A 20,413-nucleotide genomic window follows, 5' to 3' on the forward strand; every position below is an offset into this window, starting at 1 on the left:
GTCTCTAAATATCGTCCAAAATTGTGGGATACTGTTTCCAATTCCCATGCTCTGTCTCTCATTTCCTCTCCTCTAGCCCGCCAAACGGAATGTCTCAACACCCATAGTCGGCGTCTCAATGAGATTATCCCTCGGTACGCCCTCTAGTCTCCTTCGATGATAAAAGTGACCACACTCGACAAGAACTTGTCGCCACTCAGCCAGTGCGCGGCCACTGTACCGTGCAATACTGACCTCTTGCGGCATGGGCTTCAGAGGACGAATCTCACCAGTGCGTGTGCGCATCTTCGCATCTTCGGAAGTGCCACTTCCCGTCCCATTGCTACTGTGCGCACTAGTAGCACTGATGGAAGTAGTGGATCCGCTCCCACCACTACTTGAGCTTTGACGATTCTGGGACTTTTGTAGAATGTTTTGCGCATTGGTGGGAAGTGAAGGTGGTGTAATCTTACGAGGATTGCGCTGCTCGGCCGAGCGTTGGTTGTTCCATTCGAGAGAAAACTTGAAAGAAAAAGTCTGATGTGGCGGTGTTGCTGGACGAGATGGTGCTCGGGCCGTTGTAATCGCGCTGTTTGGACCTGGAAGATGTTCTGATGATGAATTTGGTGTGGTTTTTTCGTCAGGAGTCCCAGGTGGTGTTACCTCACCTGGACGATGATTGCCTGGTACAGGACCAAACACGTTGTTAAGACCCTTGAAAAGACTCCAACGCTTCTTTGATGATTGGTTAGGTGAGTCAGCGGCCGGTATGGAACTGAGAGCAGAAGAATGATTCTGATATGGTGAGTTTTGGCTGATTAGAGTAGAAGGCAGGTATTTTTCGAAGTTGTTCATTGATGGCGTAAGAATTGGTTGGCTGTCCGTCCGTACGATAACTAAATATCGATTCGGTGCGGGCGAGCAGGGTGTACAAGACGGTGGTGGTGTCTCTCGCATTTCTGCTTCAGCTTTGAGGTATTGGTAATGGCCCCAAACTTTATTCAACCGAGTTGCCAATGTCTGAAGGATTTCTCTGGGTAGATGTTAGAACAAGGTCCAGCAGATGTTCTTCGACAGATAAAACTCACACATCCAACGGAGTAAACTCGCCATCATATCTGGCCACTCTCCAACACAACAACCGATAGAAATAATGGCGTACCATAGAAGACCAATGACAAAACATAGGTTCAAAAATGCTCGGATCCAACAACCACTCCAAAACAAATTCACGCTTTCGTTCTTCATTAAGAGTCCAGGTGGACCACGTGCTGTACAAAAAGGCGATCAAGCGGATCTGTGTTAGGGTGGTTTGACTCTTGAACATACGCTGGCACACCTGTAGCCAAAAAGGCCAGTCCAGCGCAATTGGGGTATCTTGGAAACTTTGGTTGTATCGAAACATAACAGGAAGGACTTCCTCCATAAAATCACAAATGACAAAACATGCGTCGTTATTGTACAATGATATCTTTCGAGCCGCCGCCTTGGTCACGGCGTCGAAAGATTCGATGATGAGGTTACGCTGGAATGCGTTTTCGCGGGTCGTGTCGTTACAAATATCCTTGAGAAGCATGATGAGACGATTTTCCGAGATGGATCGAGTGGCATTGGCAATCGTCATAGGTAGAGGTGCAAGGGCATCAGGATTGTCCATATAGCTTGCCGTGCCCGTGGCATAATTTTCCACCGAAGTCTGTCCCGCTTGTCGATAGACGGTGGTTTCGAGGACAACCAACATTTGAGCGCAAATTGGAATCAAACCTGGAATACCTGCTCGATCTTTCAGGCTGACATCGTCGGTAATGAACTCGGCCACCAATGTGTGATAGTATTTGATAAAGACAAAAAACAAATCACTGTCTCGTCCACACCATCGACCAATCCACGGACCATGCCAACGAATGTTCTCGGAACCTTGAGGAATTTGATTACTCCGTTGAAGGTGTCGAGACAATGCTGCTTGGGATGAGACGATGAGAGTACGCACGGGCGCAGGTAAATTGGCAGCTAGTGCTTGTGACACAAGATCCAATTTATCCCCACGTTCGCTTCCAAATTCTGAAAAGACCCGGCGCAAAGTTCCCGGCGGTAGACACCACAACCTGGTGAGTAGGTCTGCAACTCCCGGGCAGAACATAAAGGCATATGCACAAGCTTTGCCTGCAAAGGTTACTAGACTTGCTGGAGTGCTCCGCATTGACAATTTGTCCACCACGAAGGCCATCTGAGAAAGAAGATTTTGTACGAAAGTGTTGCGAACATTCTGATAAACGGTGTCCACCAAAAAATCCACCTCATCAGATTCCAGAGAACCCGTTGATTTAGACTTCAGATTCGAGCTTCTTGGAGTTTCCGCCGTAGTCGACACAAAACCTGGTGCTCTCCATTCGGGTCGCATCATGATTGTCGAGGCTGCTTCGAGGAATGCGGGGCGATCGGTACCTGAGATGGGCTGATGATTGTTGCCATGAAGCATTTCCAATAGACCAGTCCACCATTTATTCAAGACGGCGATTCGACGATCGAGATCTTCAGCTCTCAGATTTTGATTTGAAGGATGTTGATTGTACTTCGCAAGAAATGGCAGCAGGCTTCCTCGAAGAACCTTGGCCCTTTGTAAACTGGTTTTTGACTGAAAGTTGACATATTCGCTTTCTATCGATCGAAAGGCGGACCATAAAGGATCCTTCTTCCGAGGGGCTTCAGCGTTGAGGGCAGCCAAGCGATCCGAGGACAAAGAAGGAGGTAGTGGAGGAGGACGACCAAGTGATAGTCTGGAGCGTGATCGTTCGGTCGAAGCGAAACTCTTCAAAGAAGTTGAAGAAGAATTCCTAGAGAGGCGTTTGAGGCTGATTTCACTTTTGTTTCTGGTCTGTAAGGCACTGAGCGGCTTCTGGAGTAATTGTGGTTGGGTTTCTGTATCAGGTTCTGGAGCCGAAGTCGTTGAAGATATTCTCGCAGCAACGGGTTCTGGAAGGGCAATAGAGTTCGCAGCTGGGGCGGCCTTGTCTTTTCCAGGGGACCAACTTCTCTCCTTCTTTTCCTTCCGAGTTGGCGATTGCGAGGATGGGCGAGATGTACTCCCAGCCCAGGATTTACGAGCCAAGGATCGGAAAGTACCAGCAACAGAACGACTCAAGCTTTTGGATTGATCCGCATTATCAGAGGATTTTCTTGTTTCCCACTTATTTTCCTCCTCATCATCCGGCGATAAGGAAAACTTAGCAGCACTGGACATTTTGCGTTTCATCTTGCGCGAAGTACGACGCAGAAGTTCCAGATTGGTTGAATGAGCATCTTCATTCACCTTGCCTGGCTTTCGATCGGGGGAGAGGGAGATGATATTCTCGGAGAAGGTTCGCTTGATGGGAGGGACATCGATATCGGTTTCGGTGGCCGTGAGGCGGGTGTAAGTTGCAGAGCGAGTCAACTCTGCATCTGCCGACTTTCGATTTCGTCGTTTGGGTTGATCGAGAGGTGGCATGGTGGAATGAATGGGACTCAACGCGTGAACAGGAGGTGACGGTAAAGCCTCCTGGTCGATTAAAGTAGCCATAATCATGATCTTGTGATATTAGGTGGTCGAACTCGCAGTTAGGTCGAGCCTAGACGACAGAGAGGTTTCTCTAAGCGTTGCCATTAGGCTTGAGGGCAGACAAACCAAGCATCAACACGTTTTGATGGAATGTTTGATGTTTAGCGAGAGGGTCAAAAGTACGAGTGAGTGGAGGACCGAGTATTACTGCAATTCCGATGATCCCGGGGCGTGAGGTAATGAGAAATGGAGAGGATAGAGGTGGAATATAGATATCAATAAGAACAACGTACGAATGTTTAAAGGGTTGGAGTAACGAGAGACAGTGAGAAGAGTGACAAAATTGACGAACGGATACAAACAACAAGCTGCGGAAAGATGGTGTGTTTGATGAGGTGTGGTGAGAGCCTGAGGAGGGGAATGGGAAAGATAGGAATAGGAGGAACTTTGGAGGTGCGGATGCGGGTGCAGGTGCAGGTTCAGCCTCAGGTACAATTAACGAGTAGTCTAGTTAGTACAAGCTGATGTGATGATGGCCGGAAATGAAATGAGAGAGATTCCAGTCCTTGGGAGTAGTCAGTGACCCTCCGCTGGCAGCCTCAGGTCATTATTATTAAACTTGAACATCAAGGTTGGCGCCGCGGCACGCGTTACAGAATGGCCTCAAAAGTCTACTTTCAAGGGACCTGGTAGTGAGGGTTCGAGGGGTGGCATCACGCATGCCCGTGGGATGATGGGGGCAAGATAGGGACCACTGCAGACTCGTAGGTGCCCCATGCCCGTGCCCGTGCCCGTGCCCATGCCCATGCCCAGGCCAGGTTAGTCGCCCGTTGGTTGAAGCAGGGACTCGGGGGCTCCACGCATCGGTGTTTGACCATGAACCTCCGACGCTGTTGTCCAAGGAAATGCAGGAAATGCAGGAAATGGAAACCGCAGGCGCATGTTTTTAGGCAGGTGCAGGCTGACCAAGGGCCCGAAAGTGGACATTTGGGCAGGAGCGAATCTAGATCCCCCCAAAAGCCAAGGATGATTCAATAGATCACCCGGCAATCCCCGGGACCGCCCGCCCTAAACTGCTTGGGGGATTAGTCTTGACTTAGGCGCTCTCTTCGGTTGTTATGATCTTCTAGCTGGTCGCCTAGAAACATGATTAAACAAACACTGGTATCCTAATAAACTTTCATGTTCAACTGTCTTTCATGTTTGTAGTGTCACAGAGTCCTCCTCCTGCTGGATATCATCTCCACCTCTAGACAATCTGTACTCAACTCGAGAGTCCATAGACCCCTCAACATCCACAACCACGTGCATGCTGTACACCGTGCTCCATCTCCGTATCACACTGGCAATGTCCGTAGCCGCATCCACCCTCATGCACGCCTGACTGGAACCACAGAGCAATCATCCCATTTCTGACAGCTCAGCTCGTCTGTGATGGCTGGTCGAGAACGAACTAATCATCTGCATGTCGGATCGGACTTGGTTTGACCTCGCATCTTCCTATCTCTGTGACGCGTCAACACGAATCACATATCAACCATCACGACTTTGTCCTATCTCGATGACGCGAGAGAGCGGAACATGTGTTCACCGTAGATTCGCTTTGATAATCTCATGTGATTGAGTCAATATAAAAATGAATTAGTAAATTCATGAATCGATACACATCCTCGTCTGTTCCTTGCATGTCACAAGTACGCAGCCTTGCAGACCTGCTCGGTCCAAGCTTCAACCCTGTGCACCGGAAACTCCCCAAAGCGAACCGCTCACATACGTCGCCGCTCTTTCCGCCAGTCCGACAAACGCCGGTGCCAATTCGACCGGCTGTTCGATCCTCCCATACGGCGTAGCCCCAACGATCTGTCGCATGGCCTCAGTCGTCATGCCCTGCGTCGACAAAAACGGCGTCAAAACCAAAGCCGGTGCAATGGCATTCACTCGGATTCCGAACGGCGCCAGCTGCAAGGACAACGATCGCGAGAAGGTAGTAACAAAAGCTTTGGTCGGCCCGTAGTCGATGAGTCCTCCACTGGGAGCTTGGGAAATTCCAGATGATGTGAAGATAATGCTGGACCCGGGTTCAAGGAATGGTCGGATGGCCTTGCTGAGCCAGAAGTTCGCGTAAATGTTGGTGTAGATGGTTCGATCAAACTGCTCGTTCGTCAAGTCTCGGATGTCAAAGGTGATGTTGGAGTAGGCGGCGTTGCTGACAAGGATATCCAAGCCACCGAGATGCTCGGCTGCTCGGTTCACTAAGTCGATGCAGAAGGACTCGTTACGCAGATCCCCCGGGATGGTGAAGATCTGGGAAGAGGTGGTTGCTTCAATCACTTCCACGACTTCTTGAGCGTCCGACTCCTCTTCCGGAAGATAATTGATGACCACGTCGGCACCTTCACGTGCAAATGCAATCGCAACAGCCCGTCCGATTCCAGAGTCACCTCCCGTAATCAAAGCTCGACGTCCAACCAGTCGGCCGGTGCCAACATATCTCTCTTCACCACAGTCTGGTCGGATTTCGAAATTGCTCATCAACCCTGGGAACGGCTGGACGGGAATGGTGTAATTCGCAGTGTATAGGCTTAGCGGATTGAGAAGCCCTTCCCCAACAGTTCCATTTTCATTATCCTGGCTGGTTACTGCGAGATGAAGTTAGGTGACGTACAACTTAGTGTGGCTGACAGAGGAATAACTCACCTGGAAGAGCGAGCCCAAGCAGTAGACACGCGCCAACGGCGACATATCGTGAATAGCAGGTCATCCCGGCAAACTGATCGATCAAAGGTATTCAGGCGCTTATATCCTTAAAGAGAGAGAAGGTCGATGAACCGATGATACAATAATTCGACATCTTCCACACCTCCAAAAGGCATTATATACTCCAAAATGCTGAACTGACATCATCAGAGCAGTATATGTTGTTTGTCAAAGAGACGGATGTAGTCGAGTCCGCGGAGCAGTCCGCGTCACCGACTGAACCGGTGATTAGGACTTGCCGAATCCATGGTACTAAGCTCCGATCTGGAATTGAAGGTACATCTCACCTTTGAGGCTGTGGTCCATACGACCCAGGAACATCATCGAGATCATCGAGTCCCTGCCTTCCAAGGCTCCTTTGAATTCATGAGCTTTTGCCCGGAGATTTGTGATGTTTGAGATCATACCGATCACCGTCATTGCTAAGCGTGGCTGATGCAGTATATCCTCGACGAAAAGGCTCTGAGGTCTATGCGATCTGTCTTGGTGAAAAACTTCCGGATTGAATGTTTTCTATATGGCAGCAAACGCTGGTCAGTGGCAAACTATGGACTCACGTCGACCAGGGGCACCTCACAGGTTGCCAGTGGTCTCCTGAATGTCCCCATCCGCTGCGCGATACGGCTTATGAAGATGCGGCCTTTTTTCAATTTCACCTTTTGGATGTGGTCAAAATTCAGTCGGCCACAACCTGGAAAAGGTTCTAGTGAATCCATCAGCCCCCCCCCCTGACGAAAAAATGCTACTGAATAAAGAAACTCACGACACTCGCCCACATCGAAAACGATAATCACTAAGCGGTCATAATCCTGGAGTGTATTATAAGTCAGGAAGTACTGTTAGCCTACTATCTTCCAATGGAAACAAAATTACTCTTCCACTTCAACGAGTGGCTACGAGGTTGTGCAGAGCAACAGAACTGCAAGAGGTGCAAATAGCAATGCCACCTGGGGTTCTCCTCGGCCGAAGTGTTTTCATCCGACGCGGTTAGAGGAATTGTCTTGGGTTTTGTCTCCCACACGTGCACCGCACGTAAGATTTGGGGATACTTCCCTCAATACCACACTTTCTAGCGGCACTCAAAGATGGCCGAACTGGCTTAGTGCCACTACGAAGCGCCCGATGACAATGCAACCTCCTCTTGCCGCCCAGCCTATTTATAACGCAAGAACACCTCCTTATCTCCTCAAGGATTTGGTGACTGCGCGCCATACGATGCTACATAGTATATAGTCAGTGATTACATCCCGCTTGGGGTGTACACTTCGCTCTCACGACATTGTCTTGCAAGTTTCACGATGGGAGACCCTATCAGCCTCGCATCCGGCGTTCTCGCCCTGACCAGCTTTGCCCTCCAGTCTACCAAGGTGCTCTATGAAGTTATAGAGAGTTTTAGGCACCATAGTAGGACGGTACGAGAGCTCAAAGAGGAACTGGAGAGTCTGGAAGGTGTCCTAAGCTCTCTTCAAAATCTCCCAAATGATGAACAGATCGATATCTCGGCTCTCAAGTTGCCTCTTTTAAGGTGTGGCGAGGCATGTCGAGGCCTGGCTGTCGTCATTGAACAATGCACCGGTCGTTCAAGCAACGGTCAAGCGAGCTTTCGCGACTGGTTCATGTTGACGTATCGAGGAAAAGATATTACTGGCTTTAGGAATGTTATTGGTGCATACAAATCGACGATTGCTATTGCAATTGCAGATGCGAACCTGTCAGTTGTAACAATGCATCAAGTGCCGGATAGGAAGCTAACTCTGCAGGCGACATACCAATGTGACCGCGCAACTCCTTCGCGAGTACAAGGAGATGATTGACAATACCACCATGGATCTTCAGGAAATTCTAGAGCAAGCGGAGACTAAGTTGGGCAAGTATACGGTACAAGATGGATCACCGTCTGCCGAAGTCCCAAATGATCTCAATCGACTGTCCATCGAAGAAGAAAGAGCCTCTATTGAGCACTGCCTCAACGTCTGTAAAGACGTAGAAAGTCATCTGGAGGCAGTCAGGGCGGGAATCTCTATCAGCCGCGACGATGGTGAAACTTCAAATCTTTTGCGGACGCGGCAAAGTCAAGCCCACTTACTCACGAGCGAAAAGCTGAATGACTGTAAGACCGGCATTAGATTCACTATTTCTGAACTGCAGCTGCGCATGCAAGACGCTGATCATCGACTTCGTCGGCTGCTGGACCCAAGTCGTCCCCGGGTTTCCCCTTCTCACTCAGATGCAGAAGAGCTCGAGAGTATTCGCAAGTGCCTTAGTATTTGCGAAGATGCCACAGAGGAACTCGCGAAGGAGCGAGTAAACGTTTTTGAGGATGTGCATATGACAGACGACGCCCACCAAGTCATCGTGGCGACCATGGGAGATCTAATATCGGCAAGAAACATCTCTACTGGTGCGAGATCGAAGCAGTGGTTAGGTCAAATGTCCGACGCGTCCCTTCAACAGCTTTCCAAAGACAACAGATGGCCGGTAAATGATGCCGCGTCTGAGCATTCCCCGGAAAACACGCCTACGGAAAGGGAGCCATCGAATACAACCACCGACAGCTCACGAGTTAGGCTCCATCCGCGGTTTGAGGGTCGCCACGGTTCGGGTCGGAAACTTGGGTAGTCCTCGATGATGTACGACTGCCTTGCGTTGTTGGCAATTATCGGTAGAGAGGTCAGCAAGAGAGAGGGCCATAGCATGACGTCACGTTGTTTGTTGAAGGTGATTATAGGCTGTACTCCTAAGTGATTCATCACGTGACCGCAATCTAGCGATATATATTATTGTACTGCATAGATTGCAGCTATTCTGAGTTTAGCCAGGTCAGTACAGCACTAGGAGATCTGCCTCTCGAGTACGGCGAAGTAGTTATTCACTACCGTTCAATATGGCGGAGCATTGGGCACTGTCAGCAACAGCTTTCGTCCAATACAGTGGGAGGTATGATCGCCCTTTCAGCAGGGTGTAACTTAACCGCGCAGGGATTTCAAGGCGCGTAACGCGTGGAGGGGCTGTTGAATGAACGGGTAAAGCGCCTAGTCAGAGAAGTTCGCCACTTGCATCGAGGGAAGTCTTCAGAGCTGCGTCAGAAAGAGAATCAAGCGTCATTCTTATTTGCTCGCATGTTCATCGCGTCCAAACCACCATATGAGCACTTACATTGTAGAACGTCGTGGCTGGCGTCCACACTAGCGGATCAATGGAAAGTCAGTGGGAGATACGAACAGGGATGTTTATCAGACATTTCATCATCATTCACTGGCATATTCATCAACAAACAAGCATTATGCTGTATCAGGCCCTCCTCCTGCTTTCCAGCTGTGATTACAACAGAACGGTGTTTCTACAAATATCATATCCAACATCTCGAAGAACCCGACCCGGAGCGCACGGCATGAGAAGGCGAGGCTGACATTCGCAAAACGGACATCAAATTCTTAAAGCAGTCATTGATGAGTGGCCATTGTAAGTTCAGACGCGCCCGCTTCTCCTTCGACTCCATGGTGATGTCATGCTCGAAGTCTTGCTGTTAATGGCGATTGTATTCGTTATTGACATCAGTGAATGGGTTCTGTTGCGGCTTCTGTTGCTCGGCCATACGGGCGCGATGTAGGCTCATGGAAAACGTGACAAGGGTGACAATGAATAGAACACTATATGTTCGAACGAGTCAGCAAACCCGTTGATATAAATACAGCAGAGACACAAAGGAAGTTACTAAGACTCACAACTCAGCGGCGCCAAGCACAGCACCCACTGCCGTCAAGGCATGGACAGTGCGAATACTGCTCAGGCCTCCGTAGGAATTGTCAATCGAGTCGATGAGTCCCAACACTGCAGCCCACTGCGCCAACACACTCCATAGCGCCAGCCACCAGACCACGGAGATGCAATCGAGGACGAGGATGGCCCAACGGTTGTAGTGCTGTGGGCTACGATAGGTGGCGAAGTACCAGTATCCAACGATGACACATGTCGCGATTGGAGTGAAGATGCCATATCCAAGAGTCCCATAGCCACCGAGCACGGCGGTGGAAATGATGTTGAGGATCAGCACGAGGACCGCGATGATAATCTGAGCCAGGCGGAGGCGGAAGGTGTATGGAGGGAGCGCGAGGATCGATTTGCTCGACATGGTGGGCACGTTGTCTAGGTGGGGTTTGTTCAGGAACTGAGAAAGATGTTGGCGAGTTGACCCCTCTGGACGAGATCCTCGCCGAGGTGAGCGTTATATATCATATATCAAGCACGCTGAGTCGTCACTATTCACGTCCTCCCATTTCACCCTCGTCCAACCCAGGAGAAAGCCAATTCCCAGATTACGAAATGCGCCCTGGAGTGCGCCCGACCTTGATGTGCATACACGAGCTAGGGGCCGCGCGGTAGGGGCCTCTAATCTAAGGTCTGCATATCTTTATGCCTCATCGCCTATCAAATGTCGATCTCGTATTCGTTGATCCATATGTGGAAATTTGCGATAATGCAGGGTCGAGGCTAGCCTCTTAAGGGTAGACTCAGCCTTGTTACACGACGTTCAGCGCAATTTCCTCACACCTTGTGGGTATTTTCTTTCTTTCCTTGTGGGAACATGGATCATACTACGGTGCTTGATTCCGTCATGGTGGTAATAATGACCAATCTAAGAACAGGTGCGCTTTCAAAGTTGAAGGCGGTGATTGATGACTCGGATTCAGGCGACGCTGCCTCCTTATGAAGCTGTGCACCTTTCACTAGAAAAGGATTCAACAACTTACAACAGAGGCACTGATGCGCTGACTTCAGTGCACTTCCTGCGCCATTGAAACCCCCGTTTGACCCTTCAGGCTGAGTAACGCACGCGCCCAGACGTTGATACCAGAAAAAAAATGATTTCCGCCCCCAGGATTCGCTGTTTCAGCCTTGGGCGCCACCCTTAGCTGTGGACGCCAACCCCTTTCCAGGAAATACGAAAGTTCGGACACGAGGCACAGCGTGCAAACTTATCCTCGGATTCATTTTGCGATACGAACATCATTCGACGACACCTCGACTGGCGCCTCGGAACTCGGCACCGGGCTCACCATTGGGCACGTGCAACGGTCATGAAAAGGGTCAATTTTCCGCTCCACCGAATCATGCGGAAGACACCCTGGAGTAGCTGGAAAGTCACCCAAATTTGAAAACTTTCGAACTCATCAGTGGCCCGAATGCTTCGTATTGCTTCCATGTCCTCAATAACGTGCCCCACATGGGCAACATTCACAAACCCACGTCAGGGATTTTGTTATGGCAAGGCTTGAACCCGCAGTAACCAGAATCCCTCAACGGGTTGCAGAAAGATATGTACGACGGATACCCTGCGGCTTCAAGATGACTCGTCTTCAAAACAAATACCTTGACTAACCCGTCCTTCACCAGAACAAAAACACCGTACAACACCGATATGAACAGACTGAGTACTAAATCCTAGATATACAAGAACCGTGTCAAACACCTCTGCGACGCATCGATGTAGATCTTCACTCGCCTACAGTTTACACGGCAGCGGGAGTAACTAGAAAGCGTAAAACATGGTTAGCCAGCACGTCCAGTCATCTCGGGATCTCAGAAGAAGCACTCGACTCACCTTCGACGATTGCAGGTCCGAAGAGAACCGACCCGGCATTCAGCACCTTCTCGTTGTCGGCGTTGGTGATGAAGGTATAAGTCTGGCCGGAAGCCACCGCGGGGATGGTGACCGTGATGCTCGAGCCGCTGATCACACCTTGAACACTGACGATGTCAAGACCAGACAAGAAAGTCACGTATGATCCGGCGGGGATGGCGCTGGCAGCGGTAAGAACGATTGTTTTGCCAGCAGTCGGGGGCGAGCAGTAGAGATTTGGGGTCTGTGTGGGCTTGCCTGCGTTTCCAGACTTTGTGGGAGTGACGGTTGGTTGATAACCTCCCTTTCCTCCCTCCTCGGTCTTCGTGATGACTTCTGTCGCGGTGATCACTTTGCCGAACTCGGTCTTGGTCACCACCACTGCGGGCTCGGTCTTGGTCACAACCTTGCCGGAGATAGTCTCAGTCTTGGTGACAGTGATGGTCTTGATGCCTGAGCCTCCGCCAGAGTATGATCCGGCACCTGAGCCTGATCCTGATCCTGAACCAGCGCCTTGACCAGAGCCAGACCCTGCGCCTGAGGCAGATCCGGAGCCAGATCCTGAACCGTATCCTGAGCCAGATCCTGAGCCTGATCCTGAGCCAGATCCTGAGCCAGATCCTGAGCCAGATCCTGAGCCAGATCCTGAGCCAGATCCTGAACTAGAGCCACCAGCACTAGAGCTTGATAAGCAAGCGCTTGAGCCTTCAGAATCATGATGGTCCTCAAAAGAGTCTGCTGGAGCGGTCCAGGAACCCCAAGAATCCGATCGACGCTTGATGGCAGCACTTGGGGAGCAGTCTGGACCCTCGCAGGTGCAGCTCGCACTGGTGTTGTAGGTCAGAGCCGGATATGGTACGAAAGGCAATGGCGCATTCTGAGGTGGGCACGATGTGATGAAGCCTGCTGCCAAAGTGAAGACAGAGGTTGGGTCGAGTGGCTGGGGAGGATATATCAGCATTATTGTTCCCACGTCATGAAGCCCGCATGCAAAGAGAAAGAGCCACTTACTGTCCCGTAGGGGTTGGCCATGGGAACCTCACCGACGGCAGCCCGCTGGTAGGATGTGTGCAGAGCTTCTGCTACGAGGATCGACCCCGCAACGGTGAGGTAGCCCTTGTCAGTGATGAGCGGAGCACCCGCAAGGTAAGCGGAGGTTCCAACACCCTCGATGACTGACGAGAGAGTGATAAAGGAGCGCCTGAAATATAGAAATTAGTCAACAACGTCCTCATGTTAAACAGGACTGTGGAGGACACGCGGCAAGGACTTACACATCCGTGTACGGAAAGCTGTAGGTGCACGGGACGACAGGAGTCACCCCAGCAGCAGTGAGCGCACCAGAAAGGAGCTGAACATGGGATGCTTCATCAAAGGCGATGTACTTCAAGTTATTGTAGTAGGTCGCCGAATACCCTGCTTTTTGGAAGTCCGCCAGGCTGAACTTGGCCAGCGCACCTTTGTAGAACGCGTTCTCGAGGTGTTCAAGCTGTAAAAGCATGCTGTCAGTGGTTCCGCAGTGGTTCCGTCTTGATGCACATGAGGATTCATAGTCAAGAATTCAAGATCGTTGGCTACTAAATACATATCATGCCAGATAGTAGACCCGCAAAGTGTCCGGATATTTTGTCTGGCCATCTGTGCACGGTCCACTCAGCGTGAATGTTTGGCATGAGGCATTGCTATAGACGGGAGATTATCAACTCATGAAGCATGCAAGGAAGAATCTCAATCTGTAAAGGAGTGTCACCACACTGGGATATGGGCTACCTGATTTGAGATGTGTGTCTGGTGATCATGATCGAAAGCAGAAGTTGCCTAACCATTCTGTATTAGATAGACGATGTGATTTGGGATTAATGACTTAAGCATCCTCATTTGGCTGTCATGCCATGGTGCTGTGATTGCGGGGACAGAATTGGCCGTACAATGGCAGTAGCATGCCATGCATCTTCAGGGGATTTTCCAATAGTGAAATTGATAATGACTCAGAGCAGAAACTCAAGGCAGTTAATTCATCACTGCCTTGCTTTTCGTGGCTGCTTCTGAAACAGGCACATACGTTGACCATAACTAGACCTAATTTTTGAATAGATCTTCCGCAATCTGAATGGCTTGATGCCGAACCTCTTCTCTTAGACTAGCAATTCGTTCGGGATTGGGCTTGAAGTTACAACAGTGGTAGTCTGGTCACGTCAGTCGTTATCCACAGCATACAAAGTAATACTTACCTCCATTTATTCCATTGCTATCCTCTTGATGGAACAGAATCCGGCTTGAGTGAGACCAAGCGTTGACGACAATTCGATAGACCTGGATGATCTTAGGAACCACTGAACAATTTTCTACAAATGGCCATAAGACGAACCTTGAAATAAGGATTGGTCAAATCGGGGTATCTCAGCGCCCCAATGTCAAGTACGTTCTTGAAATGACTTTCATCCTTGCCAAACACAGCGCCGACTCCATCAACCGATGCACCTGACTGTGCCGCTACCCTGGCCAGATCCTGAATGTTGACATTCATGGTGTTGATGATGTCGGAATCACCGATCAAGTTTTTGAACCATGTTTCGATCTGGTGTGAAATCATGTCAATACTAAGTGATCGTCGCCGTTCCTCATGCTGGTCAGGTCTTACCTCGGAGACGAAGCCCATGTCTGGGGATCCATCAAATTTGAAGTCGCCGCTCCCACTCTTGGTGATCTGATCTGATCGATGTATACCGTCTCCACCTTCAAGTTGAAGCAAGGAATTACTCTTCATTGCTGAAACAACATTGTCCCATGTACGGTCATGGTCATTAAAGTTTTGAAGCATTGAAACAGCCGTTCCGATCATGACTTTAGTGTTATCATCCATTTTCTTCATCGCTTCGTTGTTGAGCGAGCCATAGCTTGGGGCTAGAGTCATCTTAATTGTGCTTTGGTTCGAATTCTAGCAATCAAATCTTGAGCTTTTGTGAAACAAATCTCCAAGATTCGAGTAAACTTACATCGACAAAACAAACGTTCTTCGTCCCGCCCATACCTGCAACAGTCTGAAGGGCATCCTGAGCTCCGCCAAATATGGGAGCAGCAGTTGATCCGAACAAGAAATCCATCTCGACGATGGTCCCTTATGGCAATAATTTAAGACTTGGATACTATCTTCTGAATGTCAGGACAGATGGGTGAGATCTCTACTACAGCACGCTGGTCGAGCACCGATGAAGCGAGGGCAGTAGAGACTGTCTTAGAGAAACGTAAATATAGCCAGCCACCACTACAGAAAGTCATCGTAAAGCCATAGGATGCTAGAATGTGACGTTGAGCAATGTGATACAGGAGACAATCAGCCATACTGAGGTGGTGCGTAGCACAGCAACGTACACTGTTGGTTCGCTTTCCTTACCCACAAAGCTGCCCCGATGATCGGCACAAAGTATCACCACTGAAAGTGCGAGCATTCAGCTTGAGGATGAAAAACGCCAGGTCATGGGTGCATGGTCTAGATCAAGCCCTTCAGCTGTGCAGCGATAGAGCTCTCGTAGTCAGCAGAACCCTACAAATGACAGATATGTGAAGCTGAAACCCTTAGAAGAAGGTACTGCAGCTCACAGAGGATAATTTCTCTTGACCGGGGCTGCAAGTAGTCCAAATGATGAATTGAAGTTGTTACCTGCTTTTTGAGAGGCTAATTCCAATACAGAGATTCCATGACCGTAATTAACAAGGTATGTCCAAGGTGTGAGGCCTATGCTGTAATGAGGAACTGAGCATAAGAGAAACTGCGAGAACTCTATCTCGTGGAGCTGAAGTGTAGGAAACGTGGAACTGTCCTGTGATTCCCCTTCAATATTTTCTGTAGATCAGTGAGGGGACAGCCTGACTTCTAACCTGTCATCAGTGACTCAATGGTCACAGAGTTCCATGGGTGGAAGCCAGGGACGGTACTACCGAGCCGCACATGCATGAACTCTGAGTTGTTCGAGACCATATTCGCGAACAAATGACTGTGACGTGCCCCTGCCAATCCATATTTGGCTGCACCATTAGTTTGCAAAACCAGCTAATGAACCTATTTGGGTCTGCCTTCTCCACTCGCTCCATGCGAGTAAATGGTGGCTGGCGTGGATGAGTCTGCAGTAAAGCATGGATACTTTCTATGCAAGATAATTCTTTGACCAACTGTACGCTGTCCTTTCAGCTCACGCCTCCGCCACAATGGGACATATCTGGGCGGTGCGCAGTCGACACTGTAGCTTATTCGAAAGACAGAACTGACACGATCAGATCACAGGAATGCACCTTCCCCGAAGACCAGAAACTCAGGTTCTCCCTTCAGTAGCATCAACGAGGGCTTGAGCTGAAAGCTGCAGATGCAAAGCTATAGTCTGGGTGCTTCTTTTTCAGCCTCATCCTTTGCTGATGCGTGAGAGGAGAAATTATGGTGGTGCAACTGTACCGAATGCTTCATGTAAATATCTGTTTAGTGCGGTTGCTGTTACAAGCTCTAACGTAGAGTTTGATGGGTTTGATTTATACGTACATTGCTGATGGCCCATATAAACGATCATATCCTAGTTCTATTTCGTTCTACCTGTTCTACTGTACAGTGTACTCTCGACTTTCAACTCAGTTTGCCTTTGTCTTCAAAACACCAATCTTCACAAGATGGCTGCTCAAGTATCACAACAGATGATAAACATCTTTGGGCAGGGTGAGATCGGCGACAAAGTAAAGAACTTTGACTTCTCAAAAGCAAGTCGATCATGTTCGTACGAGAGCTGAAGAGTCACTAACCAAGGCACAGATAAGCGTCCAAGATAAGACAAGAGATGACTATTTACATCTTGATCTGGCACCATCATATGGTACATTGAACAGTGAAGCGATGAAGAAGATGGATGATGAGTTGAAGATCATGATCGCTGGTACGATGAAAGATCTTGGAAGAGTCCCGCCAAATCAACGCAGTTGGGATAAAGTCATATCTATATTCATGCAAAACCCATTGCTCGAGCCTCATTCAGATCCTGAACTCGTTAGAGCGGACAAATTCATCAAAAACTCCTCTGGAGACTTTAAATTTGACGGTTCTCCTAATGCTGCTATAGTACAAGAGGTGAGTATACATACACTTTCAGTCAAATACTGTGCTAAGCTCGAACGCAGGTCAAGACTTGGTTCACGAAACTCATAGCTGACGACGATGTTATAAAGTCAACTAAGATCGACGTTGAGGTCTTAGCGAAAATTGTTGCTCAAACAGGAGCAACCGTCGACAGTTTCGAAACCTTTTTCGCCAAACATGAATACCATGAAAAGACGCTGGTTGACATTGGAGTCCTGCGCTTCCCTGATGCCTTCAATCCATACTTTAAGGTGAGAACTATCATCTGGACGAACTTGTTGGGCTAGACTTATGAGAATAGGTGTACCGCATTCAGCTCGTAGCGTGGTCAGACTCCAGCCGTATTCTGTTCCATCAAGAAGACAAGAATGGAATCACAGGGGGTAAGCTTCAATGCCGTCATGTCAACTATCGATTCTCTTCAATTAACTGTTATGACAATAGAATACCACTGCAGGAAATTCAAACCACGCGATGCTGTAATTTCGGAACTGAAAGAACAAACAAAGAAACTGGCGATCAAACAAGCCGAAGATCTATTTGCTTGATCCAGGGCAAGGGGAAAAGTTGTGTCCGAAATGGTGTGCAGTTTCTTCATAAGGAGACGAGTAGTTGCTGTATCGGAACTTGGTTAATGGCGACGAATGGTCATAATCCTTTATTAAGATGAAATCAAGAGCACGTCTAATGCTGTTATTGCATGTAAAAAGAATCTACGTTCCATCATAAGCTAAAAGGCGCCTGGATGGCAATTCAGTGCTGTTTCCATGGCTGCCTGCTTTGAGGCGGTATACTCGAACTTGCAGAGTGAGAGACTATCATCGATTAATGCTTAGGCGAGTTTTCAAAGGAATCTGATAATTATGAAGGCTTGAGAGCTCACCTGTAATAACAATGACTTTATATTATACATTCTACATTTCGAGTGGCTTAGATACGGACTTATAGAGACCTATATCCGAACCCTAGGTAAAGGAATTAAACATCATTCTTAACTGGGTTCTCTCTATAGTCTCAAATTATATTCATTATGTTCACATGCGATAAAATTTTCATTTCGTATCACCTATGGGAAGTCGCGACCGATAAATATCTACGACATGAAGAAGTTTTGAACTTCCCAAGCGAAATCAGTCAAACAGCCCGTTTGCAATTGCAATAGCCTTGTTGCGAGCTAGTTCAGACAAGCCTTGAAGTACATCAGAGCGGTAGGTGAAGGCTCTTGCGGTGTATGCTGGTGTTCCAAGGTTAGAAAATGATCGTCAGAGACTCATGGCTACTGTACCTCCAGTCACACCATTCTGATCCTTCTGAAGAAAGCCTGTACGATCGGAGCTAGACCAAACTTCTAGTGCAAGCCTGTGGATCTATCAAAATGAGAAAGTGGAGCTTTACAATCGAAGAACGGGGAGATTACATCAAATAATGGACGGTCTGGGTCAGGGAAGTCGAGAAATGTCACTTGGAACAGCTTTTGGTGAAATTCCTCTTTGTGAATGGCTGATTCAACGCCATCCACCTTCGCACCGGACTGGGCAACGACTTTGGCTAGAGCGTCTACACCCAGCCCGACTTTTTGCAGGACTTCTTGATCTTGCACGAGTCCATCGAACCAATGATGAATCTAGATTCAGCCAAAAGTCAGTATTCCTAAATCCTTTGAGGAAATCATGACTGGCTACCTCTTGAACAATCTTTGGGTCCGGAGAGCCGTCCAATTTTAAGAGGTTGGTATGATCTGTGTGATATGCATCACTCCGCTGTATCGATTTTTGGTCATCCAGTTGAAGCAGTGGACTTTGCATAAAGGCAGTTGTGATGGTATCGTAGTTTCGGTCTTGAGGCTCGATCTTCTGCATAGTTTTTGTCACAACCGCGATCAGTATTTTCACCTCGTCGCTCATCGCCTCAAAGCTTTGTTTGGTGAAGTTTCCGTACAACGGGGCATACGAGATGATCATTCCTCGTTCATTTTTGTCAAAATCGAACTTTTCCACTTGGTTGGCCAGCTCATCTGATCCGAAAATGTCCTTCAGAGTAGGGGCCATATTGAACAAAGGTCTATGTGTTGATCTGAAGAAGGATGAAACTGGAAGAATGTATCTGAGAAAAGTTGGGTAAGATTTTGAAGTATGGAAAGATAGTCGAAGGTCAGAGAAGATTCGTAGAGAAATACGTTGGCAGTCCGATGCTCACCACCCAGGTCCGTCGTTCAGCTCAGCCCATTTGATGTGCAACTTTGGTTTACCGTTTTCATGTTGGCATCTGGAGCAGCTTGGTCTCGACCCTAGTGCAGCTCCTTTTTTGTACGCCACCTGAAAGACCCATATTCTCCCTTTCGTTCCATAGCCAATGTTTGGCTTTGACATATGTAGTCAAGACTCTCAGCTCAGCCTCATTAAGAATAAATCTGTTGGCTTCCACATGGGAGCTTTGCGAACGGAGAGGTCTGTAAGCATACGGTGGCTTTACTGCCCGGAGCTGAAGACCAAATGCAATCAACAATAGTGAGGGTTTTGGGTTTGGCAAAGGAGATAGCAAGGTTGCCTCTTTCGCGATTGCACGACCACGCAGGTTTAACATCGGGGATGTATTCCAACCAGTGGGCTCCATCCCTGAAGTTGGCCCATGCATTGTGCAGAAAGCTATTCATACTTTGAGAGAAACATGGCAAGCTACTGTATGTTAGCCTTTCGCTAATGTATCTAAATATATGCCAGGTGTGTCTTAACGAATTTATTTCACGTTCGTCTTCGGAGATGGCGAGCGCTGTGACTTAGCTTTTACCGAAGCCAAACCCCGCAATTTCCAATTTTAATGTGGCAACGTTTCGTGTTCAGCTGCATGTCCATTCCGTAGCCTTTTCACTAACCATTGCCAGGTGGTCTATCGATCGATTGGAGAATCGCTTGCGCCACATTGACTGTATCCGGAAGGTAGAGGGTTATTTTGTCGCACATTTTGGTTTCGCTTCCAAGACCTAGATCCGCTGTGCATATGGTGGTGAACACTAGGTTCTGCAGACTTCTTCCAGTGGACCATGAGCCAGATCGAGGCTGCCGACCACGTGGCATCAGGGAGTCTCTGGCTAGCTACTTCGCGAACTGTAGGCACGCCCCGGCAGTCGCACATATCTTGACTTTCCCCAGTGGCCTACCTAGGTACCCAGTCACGTAACCCGCGTCGGCGTAATACGAATAACGCTGGACAACCTTGAGACTTGGGAATGACTGTCCGAATGTCTTGTAAGGGCAGATCTCCTGGAGCATGACAACTTATACCTTCCTTGAATCTAATGGCTGCGGATGACATATTTTGGTTCTCGACAGGACGTAATACCTCCAAGCTCGTTGGAAAGGCTCCTCAGGTCACATCCAATGAACAAAATCGTCTCAAACCCACA

The 20,413-nt window shown here is 48.6% G+C and overlaps 8 protein-coding genes across 8 annotated transcripts; 2 read left to right on the forward strand and 6 right to left on the reverse strand.

The window, feature by feature from the left end:
• Window positions 1–72: 72 nt before the first annotated feature.
• LTR84_005687 (uncharacterized protein) lies at window positions 73–3,466 on the reverse strand (the record flags this gene model as incomplete). Its single annotated transcript, XM_064849252.1, has 2 exons — window positions 73–1,012; window positions 1,068–3,466. 2 exons carry the CDS (start codon window positions 3,464–3,466, stop codon window positions 73–75), a joined length of 3,339 nt encoding a protein of 1,112 aa, XP_064703955.1.
• A 1,779-nt stretch (window positions 3,467–5,245) lies between these two features.
• Window positions 5,246–6,278, reverse strand: LTR84_005688 (uncharacterized protein; the record flags this gene model as incomplete). Its single annotated transcript, XM_064849253.1, has 2 exons — window positions 5,246–6,156; window positions 6,215–6,278. The coding sequence occupies 2 exons, from the start codon at window positions 6,276–6,278 to the stop codon at window positions 5,246–5,248; spliced, it is 975 nt and encodes a 324-aa protein (XP_064703956.1).
• A 1,294-nt stretch (window positions 6,279–7,572) lies between these two features.
• LTR84_005689 (uncharacterized protein) lies at window positions 7,573–8,893 on the forward strand (the record flags this gene model as incomplete). The annotated part of the gene is made up of 2 exons (XM_064849254.1): window positions 7,573–7,985; window positions 8,035–8,893. The coding sequence occupies 2 exons, from the start codon at window positions 7,573–7,575 to the stop codon at window positions 8,891–8,893; spliced, it is 1,272 nt and encodes a 423-aa protein (XP_064703957.1).
• Window positions 8,894–9,800: 907 nt separating this feature from the next.
• Window positions 9,801–10,406, reverse strand: LTR84_005690 (uncharacterized protein; the record flags this gene model as incomplete). Its single annotated transcript, XM_064849255.1, has 2 exons — window positions 9,801–9,924; window positions 10,000–10,406. The coding sequence occupies 2 exons, from the start codon at window positions 10,404–10,406 to the stop codon at window positions 9,801–9,803; spliced, it is 531 nt and encodes a 176-aa protein (XP_064703958.1).
• Window positions 10,407–11,784: 1,378 nt separating this feature from the next.
• On the reverse strand, window positions 11,785–13,395 carry LTR84_005691 (uncharacterized protein; the record flags this gene model as incomplete). The annotated part of the gene is made up of 4 exons (XM_064849256.1): window positions 11,785–11,804; window positions 11,877–12,834; window positions 12,906–13,095; window positions 13,169–13,395. The coding sequence occupies 4 exons, from the start codon at window positions 13,393–13,395 to the stop codon at window positions 11,785–11,787; spliced, it is 1,395 nt and encodes a 464-aa protein (XP_064703959.1).
• Window positions 13,396–13,973: 578 nt separating this feature from the next.
• On the reverse strand, window positions 13,974–14,998 carry LTR84_005692 (uncharacterized protein; the record flags this gene model as incomplete). The annotated part of the gene is made up of 4 exons (XM_064849257.1): window positions 13,974–14,080; window positions 14,126–14,207; window positions 14,263–14,832; window positions 14,891–14,998. The coding sequence occupies 4 exons, from the start codon at window positions 14,996–14,998 to the stop codon at window positions 13,974–13,976; spliced, it is 867 nt and encodes a 288-aa protein (XP_064703960.1).
• Window positions 14,999–16,550: 1,552 nt separating this feature from the next.
• On the forward strand, window positions 16,551–17,558 carry LTR84_005693 (uncharacterized protein; the record flags this gene model as incomplete). The annotated part of the gene is made up of 5 exons (XM_064849258.1): window positions 16,551–16,562; window positions 16,690–17,001; window positions 17,052–17,261; window positions 17,312–17,393; window positions 17,455–17,558. The coding sequence occupies 5 exons, from the start codon at window positions 16,551–16,553 to the stop codon at window positions 17,556–17,558; spliced, it is 720 nt and encodes a 239-aa protein (XP_064703961.1).
• A 582-nt stretch (window positions 17,559–18,140) lies between these two features.
• On the reverse strand, window positions 18,141–19,058 carry LTR84_005694 (uncharacterized protein; the record flags this gene model as incomplete). The annotated part of the gene is made up of 4 exons (XM_064849259.1): window positions 18,141–18,244; window positions 18,296–18,377; window positions 18,428–18,634; window positions 18,693–19,058. The coding sequence occupies 4 exons, from the start codon at window positions 19,056–19,058 to the stop codon at window positions 18,141–18,143; spliced, it is 759 nt and encodes a 252-aa protein (XP_064703962.1).
• Between the last annotated feature and the right edge of the window lie 1,355 nt (window positions 19,059–20,413).

Source organism: Exophiala bonariae, assembly GCF_035927105.1.
Source record: "Exophiala bonariae strain CCFEE 5792 chromosome Unknown scaffold_21, whole genome shotgun sequence".
NCBI lineage: Eukaryota > Fungi > Ascomycota > Eurotiomycetes > Chaetothyriales > Herpotrichiellaceae > Exophiala > Exophiala bonariae.